An 8,730-nucleotide genomic window follows, 5' to 3' on the forward strand; every position below is an offset into this window, starting at 1 on the left:
CATGTCGCATATGAGGCTGTTTTTCTAGAGTCGGGCCGAGTGGAGATGTGTATGCAATGCGGGTACTGTACGCGACGGGCAACCAAACACGCCCTAAAAGAATGCTACCATCTGCAGCATCTCATAGCAAGCAGGGTTTGGATGAAACTAAGTCACTCCCTGATCTTGTTGTGTTGGAGTCAGTGTAGTCGTCCAGATCTTGCTGGTTGAGAATGCACATATTCAAGAGATGCATGGTTAATGGATTTAGGTGCTCCATTCATGGTGATCACTTTAAAGCTAGGTTGCTTTGTCAATTATTATTTCCACCAGAGAGTGTTTCCACGAATCCTAAGCCCCACATATAGAACAGGCACCCGAACTGGCCATTTTACCATGCCGACGCACATCATTCGTAGGTAAAGAATGCAAAGCTAGGCGCCACTGGAAGAATCTCAGTTTCCCCAGGACATAAGTGTTCCAAAGTGATTTCCAAGTTTCCCCATCATATGAAGCGTTTGAAGACCATGTTCTCGCTTCCAGGCTTCCAGCAAATCGCTCAAAATTCCACGACCAAAAGTCGTCAATGTTTCTTGTGCATAGCAGAATCTGCAATACGGTGAGGCATCAACGCTCGTTTCATCAATAAGATCTGCCCAAATGTGGAGGGTCTGCTGCCAAAGAAACTATTGGTCGCGTGAGTTCTTTCAGTGGCAACCAATCGCGGTTCCAAATCTCAGTGGATAACTCATTACCAATTTCAACAAATAAGGTCTTTAACTAAAACATCCCTCCCCTCCAAGATAGCTCTCCACACTTGAGAATGGTGAGAACCATGTCATCAAAGAAAGATTAAAGAGCTCAAAATCTCTGAAACCGAGTCCCCCCATTGACTTAAATCAAGACATAGCATCCCACCAGACTCACACAGGTTTTCATTGGAAGAGCTGACATCATAAGGCATCCCCAAATATTTCTCTGTTACTGCCTACTCCCTCCATTCATAAATATAAGATGTTTTGGATATACTTCAATATAGACTACATACGAACTAAAATGAGTGAACAAATGCACTAAAACGTCTCTATATACATCCGATTCAGAAAAAAGTTGGGTGCTTGGATCCAAGGGACTTATTTTAGTCTGACTAAAAATAGTCTCTTTAAGAGGCTAAAGTTCCAGGCACCCCTGACTAAAGAGGGGCTAAAACTAGTCTTGAGACTAAAAAAATTTAGTCAAGGGTACCCCTACTAAAATGTGGATTAGTCCTCTCTCTCCTCATTTAACTCCTCTCCTTTAACACATGTGAGTTCTGGATTGGAGGGTTTGGAGGATAATAAATGCTCATTAACTTGATTTTAGTCTCTTTAGTATTTGGATCCAAGCATGGGTGAGAGGGTGCTTGGATACGTTTTAGTCCCATGACTAAAAGTAGTGGGACTAAAACTTGCTAGCCTCACCCATGCTTGGATCCAAATACTAGAGACTAAAATCAAGTTAATGAGCATTTATTATCCTCCAAACCCTCCAATCCAAAACTCGCATGTGTTAAAGGAGAGGAGTTAAATGAGGAGAGAGAGGACTAATCCACATTTTGGTAGGGGTACCCCTGACTAAAAGTTTTTAGTCTCAAGACTAGTTTTAGCCCCTCTTTAGTCAAGGGTGCTTGGAACTTTAGCCTCTTAAAGAGACTATTTTTAGTCAGACTAAAATAAGTCCCTTGGATCTAAGCACCCTCTGAGGCTAGCAAGTTTTAGTCCCACTACTTTTAGTCATGGGACTAAAATGTATCCAAGCACCCTCTAGAACATCTCATATTTGTGAGCGGAGGGAGTAGTAAATAACAATGTCTATGGCTTAGGCTTTATTTAGTACTAAAATAAAACTGGGCCAAGAAGACCCTTTAGTTCTGAAGAACCATATAGCACCGTGAGCCAACAAAGACCAGATATTTCCCTTTAAAAAAATACCAGACGTGTTTTTGAAATGTAAAAAGAAACATGTTTTCAGAATACGCGGTGCTCCAAACATGTAGAAAAATACAACAGCATACATACCTGGTGGAGCAATACAGATATCTCAGAATAATAATGTGATTTCGCCAATGATACATAGGAGTCAGTTTTGAGTTCCACCAGTGATAAATACGGACCATTTCCACCACACTAATGAAAGTTGATCTAGGACCTCCTAATGACGGAGAATAATAATACGGTGCTGCTAAGCAGCATAATGAAACTGTTGAAGAACTGGACAACCAACTTCATCAAGCTCAGAGTGCGGCTTTCGGTGAGCTGATGGTCGTCGCTTCACCAAGAGAGAGTCAATCAGACTTGCCCTCCTGTGCACCCACCTCCTGCAGATAGTGCTCTGCGTCCAAAGCAGCCATGCACCCTGTATATATTGGCGAGTTAGTTGTTTGGCGCAGAATTATATGCTCAGCAGGAGCCACTAAAGGTCAATTCCCAATAAATGGTGTCATCAGGCACCAGGCAGGGACAAAGGATTATATTGCAAGACTAAATCTTTCTTGGATAACACATCTAAACCTATTAACATGAGAAAAATGGGTTCAACTTATACAACCAATAGTACCATGTTAAGCATGGATCGACCAACATGAGAATCTGGCTAAAACACAAATGCCTAGTTAGACAAGGAAACCCTGTACCAAACAGATGAGTTCCACAGTAAGGATGCGGGTCTTCTGCCCACCATTGGTCATTGCAAGTGACGCATAGCATTAGTAACATGTGTCTCCAGTGACAGATATGATTACACAAAAACTCAAGTGGCAGATCCAATACTTAGCAAAGGAGCATCTACGATATTTTAAGGAAAAACTTTCTGTATATGAGTATTATTCAGGGCATACATTACCAGTACTACAAAAGTTTAATTACATCACAAACCTGAGAATCCTAGGCTGACAGACAAATATTTCTGGAACAGAACCTTACTATATTAACACAAAAGTGTTAACTTGATTGATTGAGTGCTACTACCATGAGGTGACCATAACATTCTGCAATCCCTCTCAGGAATTTTAGAGTAAGCCACAAGTGTATAGCCTGAAAGGGGATCTTCTAACCTAAATAGAGGGCACGCCCTTGTTTGTTACCACAAGTTTTAAGCACCTGAAACTAATTACATGAATATTTCCCTTGTATCCCCCCAACGGGAAGCTTCAAAATGGCACGACGGGGAAATTACACCCAGTTCAATAATTCCTCGGTCAGCTATGATTGGACACTAGTCAGATCATTTGTGACAGGCACTGCAGAAACTGCGGAACAGGGCATGCTTTGAGGGGAAACTAATGAAAACCCTGTTGAACTGATATTACATGTGTCATGTCCTAGAATGGGCATGTTTACAATCTGGAGCTGAAGGGGAGACTTTGCTGGCTGGAGCAACACGCCTGCAGGGGTATGTGCTGAAGCAACGTGAGAAGGATCAGGGGCTAATCAGAATCAAGCCCGACTGCAGTTCAACTGCAACTCCTGAGGGTGTGGCAAGAGCACCCATGTTTTGCAGTCCTGATGGGTGTTGTAATAGATGTTCATGCAGTTTGAACCTAGGTTTGATAAGCCAGGCAGGCGGCAAAACCCTGTAAGTTTTCATTCGTTCTGGTACATATTTTCTGCTTTCTTTTGGCTGTTAGACCCATGGTTTATTCAGTTACTGTAAAGTACTGGAGCCCTGCTACCAAGGTTACTCTTACGAAAAAGGAAACTGACTCCCATTACCCTTGCTTGGAAACAGTAAGGTGTCCCTAACTGTCAGCAGGTTTGGGCATCAACAGTCCAACATATCCCAGAATGTAGCGAACTAATTTTGAATACAATGTTGGAGTATAAATAATTAAACTCGTTTTTTTTTTCAAAACTCAAACAACACTTTCTATTGTCACTATAAAGACTAGTTCAAAGAAGCAATTGATCCCTAAGCATATGAATATATATAGTTACTAATTTATAGATTACCATATGTATACAAATTGATCACTAGCAACACTTATACAATCAATTCACATAGTGCTATGCTATAGTAATACCTGAACCAGCGGCAGTAATCGCCTGACGATACTTCTTATCCTGCACATCCCCAGCAGCAAACACCCCCTCCACACTGGTATGTGTAGAGCCCGGCTTGGTGGCCACATAGCCATCGGCATGGAGCTCAAGCTGCCCATTGAGAAACTTGGTGGCCGGCTCATGCCCGATGGCAAAGAAGAGCCCGGAGACCTGAAGGTCAGAGACCTGACCAGTCACCAAGTTCTTGACCTTGACCCCCGCTAATGGGCCACCGCCTGCGCCGCCGTAGGCCTCGACGACCTCGGAGTCCCAGACAACCTGGATCTTAGGATTGGAAAGCGCCCTGGCCTGCATAATCTTGGAGGCGCGGAAGGTGTTGCGCCGATGGATGATGTACACCTGGGATCCGTACTTGGTGAGGAAGTTGCCCTCCTCCATGGCGGAATCTCCGCCACCGATGACGGCGATGGGCTTGTTCCGGAAGATGGGCGCGGCACCGTCGCAGACGGCGCAGGCAGAGATGCCGCGGTTCCAGTAGGTGTCGGACCCGGGGAAGTGGAGGCGGCGCGCGACGGCGCCCGTGGCGACGACGACGGTGTCGGCGAGGACGGTGGTGGAGTCGGAGGTGACGCGGAAGGGGCGGGCGGAGAAGTCGACCTCGGTGACGGTCTCGGAGAGGATGTTGGTGCCGAAGCGGGCGGACTGGGCGCGGCAGTTGTCCATGAGGTCGATGCCCATGATGCCGGTGGGGAAGCCCGGGAAGTTCTCGACGTCGGTGGTGGTGGTGAGCTGGCCCCCCGCGGCGATGTCGTTGGCCATCCAGCCCTCGAAGAGCACGGGCTTGAGCTCCGCGCGGGCCGCGTATATGGCCGCCGTGTGCGCGGCCGGGCCGCTGCCGATGATGCACACGCGCGTGCGGAGCGGCGCCGGGACGGCGGATCCCTCCATGGCTGCTCGGCTTGGCTGCGGCGGCGGCGGCGGCGATTCAGGGTTTCGGGGGGATTGAAATGACTACTCGTGTCGTAGGTCAATGAATCTTACTAGTATACTCCGTGTGAGCCAACCGGCCAATCAATGACCGCAGTGAGACGGTTAGACCAGCAATCGTGACAGGCTGACAGCCCTCCCTTCGTGACTGGTCTTTTTTTCTTTAAGGTAAACGCTCCGCTTTATTTAATTAAGGTTCGAAATTTCATCCGCTATTACATCTAAAATAGAGTCTGGAGGCATCAAACGCCAAACATTGCTTATTTCATCTCCTACTCGTACCCTCGCGAGCTTATGTGCCGCCTTATTCGCCGAGCGTCGCACTCACGTAACCTTCGCTTCCTCAAATGAACTGATCATTTCTTTCACTTTCCAGATCCACGGTCTAACTCCGCTCAGGTTTCTGTCGGGGTCGTTAATCATATTCACAACCATTTGACAGTACAGCTCTAAGTGCATCTTCCTGACGTTGTATTCCGCAGCCATATGCAGTGCCTTCTTGGTTGTCAGGATCTCAGCTGCCTCCGCATCCGCGACCTGAGGGGAAAAAACACAGGCTCCCGCTCTATATGCTCCGTTCTGATCCCTGAGCACTACTCCTCCTCCTCCTTTTCCGCCACTTTTGGACATGGCTCCATCCGCTTGATCTTCATCCATCCTTCCTCCGGTGGTTCCCATCTTTGCTGCTCATCCACCTTGGGGATTTTAGGGACTGTAGGGTGTACCTCTTGCCATTCATGTACATGCATAAGAACAGTCTTCATGATCGCATGTGGCTCAGCAATCCTTTTGCCGTCTCTAGCGTCGTTTCTTGCTAGCCATAGACCGTACAGAGCTTGAACAAACAGCTGCTTCTCCTCCTCTGCAGCTCCCGCAAACCATCCAAGTAGCCAGTTCGACAGCTCACTCTGGGATCTAGTCATCTCTGGTGGGTTAGCCACCCTAGCTCCCGTTTCCGAGCGCAACAGCTGCCAAAAAAGTTATGAGTGTGGGCATGTCCAAAAGCGATGCAGTAATGTTTCCTCCCTTCCGCACGCCACGCAGAAGACCCCTGGTTTAATTCGTCGTCGGTGCAATTCCGAGCCCACCGCCAATCCATTCCTGAGCAGCCTCCATGCATGCACTTTGGCCTTCCCCGGTGCCTAAGTGTCCCAAAGGGACAGATAGCCTTTGTGTTTGCTAGTAGACGTTGAAGGTTCAGGCCGTCCTGACCTCAACTTGTTCATTGACATTCTAAGGTGGTAGGCTGACCTTACTGTAAACTTCCCATTCTTAGTGAAATTCCATGCAAGCCGATCTTGGCAGTTCGGTCCGCCTACCGCTATTTTCTTAATATCCTGCGCATCATCTGGTGTGAATAACGCATCCACCCTAGCCTCGTTCCAGTCCATACCATCAGGACGTAGAAGATCGCTGACCTTCGTGATACCCCAAGCAAAAGTTTGACCCAGCGGCTTCATACTTCCAGCTCTTGGGATCCAATTTTCGTGATGGATGTTGATCATTGTCCCATTGCCAATCCGCCACACCAGTCCTTCCCTCAAAAGATCTCTGCCATGAAGAATACTACGAAAAGTGAAAGATCCTGCCGATGGACATGTGGCCGACAGGATCGAATCATCAGGAAAATAACGAGCCTTTAGAACACGGGCACACAAGGATCCAGGCACTTGAAGAATTCTCCACACTTGTTTGGCAAGCAGAGCTTGGTTGAAAGCTTCCGGATCACGGAAACCCAGCCCCCCCTCCTTTTTTGTGTCGCACATCTTCTCCCAAGCAATCCAATGCACTTTCCGTTCATCATCCATTGCACCCCACCAGAATTTAGAAGAGATCGAGGTCAAATTCCGGCACATCTTCTTTGTGAGGTGGAAACAACTCATGGTGAACGTAGGTGTCGCTTGCAGGCCCGATTTTATAAGCACCTCCCTTGCCTTCATGGACAAGCCCTGCCCCTTCCATCCACTAACCTTGCCTTTTGAGCACTCTGTCACATATTTGAAAGTACCATCTTTTGACCTCCCAACCAGTGTTGGTAGGCCAAGGATTTCTCATTTAGAGCCTCCTCCTCTATCCCAATGTACTGTTTTAGCTCAGCCTTAGTTTCTTCTTGACAGCCTTTCCCGAAGAAAATCGCCGACTTCTGAAGATTTATCCGCTGCCCCGAGGCCGCCTTGTATCTCTGGAGTATACCCTTTAGTGCCTCCATATTTTGCCTAGTACCCTCCAGAAACACAACACTATCATCAGCGAAAAGAAGATGCGTCACCTGGAGGCCCGTGCTCCCAAATGCCACACCTTTGAGGTTGCCTTCCTGTTGCGCTTGCTTAAGCAACGCTGAAAAACCCTCAACACAGAAAAGAAAAAGGTAAGGGGAGAGGGGATCCCCTTGCCTAAGACCCCGAGAAGGTACAAATCTCCTAGACAATCCTCCATTCAAATTAACTGAGAACGTCGCCGATGTCACACATCTCATGATCATAGCAATCCACTCCATGGCTTAACCATATTTAGCTAGCATTTGCTCCAGAAATATCCACTCCACTCTGTCATACGCTTTCATCATATCCAGCTTGACTGCACAGAACGCCTTCCTCCTCTTCCTATTGCGAATGGCATGAACGCACTCATATGCCACAAGGACGTTGTCCGTGATTAGTCTACCTGGTACAAACGCGCTTTGCTCCTCCGAGGTAAGAACCGGCAAGATTTGTTTGAGTCTTGTAACGCCCCGAGACCGATGTGCCAGGTGTCGTCCAGTTATTCGTTGTTGTTGCCTTGTCATTTTCTTGCGTGTTGCATTTCATCATGTCACCATGTGCATAGCATCATCATGTTTTCAAAACTTGCATCCGTCCTAGCCTCCTCGTTCTCTCCGTTGTCCGTTCTGAGCCCATACACACTTGCACGCGCTCGCGGCATGTCCGAAATATTATTTTATAAGTGGCGGAAAAATGTTCTCGGAATGGGTTGAGAGTTGACATGTGGTCTTATTATAGTGTAGATAGACCGCCTGTCAAGTTTCATCGCATTCGGAGTTCGTTTGATAGCCCAACGGATAACTATAGCGGCAATATAGCCGGTCTAACGTCGGACGTTTTCGGTATCCAGAAACCATGCCGGGCTCTCTCTCTCTCTCTCTTCTCCCCCTCGCAGTCTCGCCACAGCCCACCTAGTCCATCCTCCTACCCTTCTTCGCTTCCGGAGTTGTCCGATGCGACCGCACGGTCCGAAACCCCCCTCTGCACAGTGCATCGAACCCCTCACGTGCGCGTCCGAAATTGTCCCGAACCCGACCCGGGGAGTCGTCACCGTTGTGTCCGGATCATCCCCAAACATCTACAAAACATCTCCGTTTGTTAATTGGGCTCCCTAACTATTTTATTCTCAACCGTACGATTACGATCGTAGGGATGAGGTAGCCCCTAACCTAATCCACTTAATGTATATATATAGGTCCAACCCTAAAATCTAGGGACTTTGTCCCGCCGAGCCGCCGCCACCTACCATATCTTCCTCGGGATCCAGATCCAATCCTCTTCCTCCCCGATCCAAAAGCCCCTCCTTGCTTTCACCACCACACCAACCAGAGCCCCTGCTCCCTGTCTCCTTCTCCCCGCTCCCGATGGCCAACCAGTGCCCGAGCCAACTGCCCATCGCCGCCGCTAGCGACCTCAAACACCACCACCGAACCAGGCTGTGCCCTGCGCCCTTCCTCCCTGCTCTC

At 47.9% G+C, this 8,730-nt stretch overlaps 1 protein-coding gene across 1 annotated transcript; it reads right to left on the reverse strand.

Moving 5' to 3' along the window:
• Nucleotides 1–1,930: 1,930 nt before the first annotated feature.
• LOC119322706 (thioredoxin reductase NTRB) lies at nt 1,931–5,038 on the reverse strand. Its single transcript, XM_037596203.1, has 2 exons — nt 4,037–5,038; nt 1,931–2,373 (listed from the first exon to the last, which is right to left on the reverse strand). The coding sequence occupies exons 1-2, from the start codon at nt 4,962–4,964 to the stop codon at nt 2,303–2,305; spliced, it is 999 nt and encodes a 332-aa protein (XP_037452100.1). The 5' UTR covers nt 4,965–5,038; the 3' UTR covers nt 1,931–2,302.
• Between the last annotated feature and the right edge of the window lie 3,692 nt (nt 5,039–8,730).

The sequence above is a fragment of the Triticum dicoccoides genome, chromosome 6B (genome assembly GCF_002162155.2).
Source record: "Triticum dicoccoides isolate Atlit2015 ecotype Zavitan chromosome 6B, WEW_v2.0, whole genome shotgun sequence".
NCBI classification, from domain to species: domain Eukaryota; kingdom Viridiplantae; phylum Streptophyta; class Magnoliopsida; order Poales; family Poaceae; genus Triticum; species Triticum dicoccoides.

What these genes read in the sequence shown, in the direction of transcription:
- LOC119322706 (XM_037596203.1), bottom strand. Translation starts at nt 4,964, where the DNA reads ATGGAGGGATCCGCCGTCCCGGCGCCGCTCCGCACGCGCGTGTGCATC. An exon ending in GATTACTGCCGCTGGTTCAG is followed by an intron (nt 2,374 to 4,036) that starts GTATTACTATAG and finishes CAATATATACAG; the next exon opens with GGTGCATGGCTGCTTTGGAC.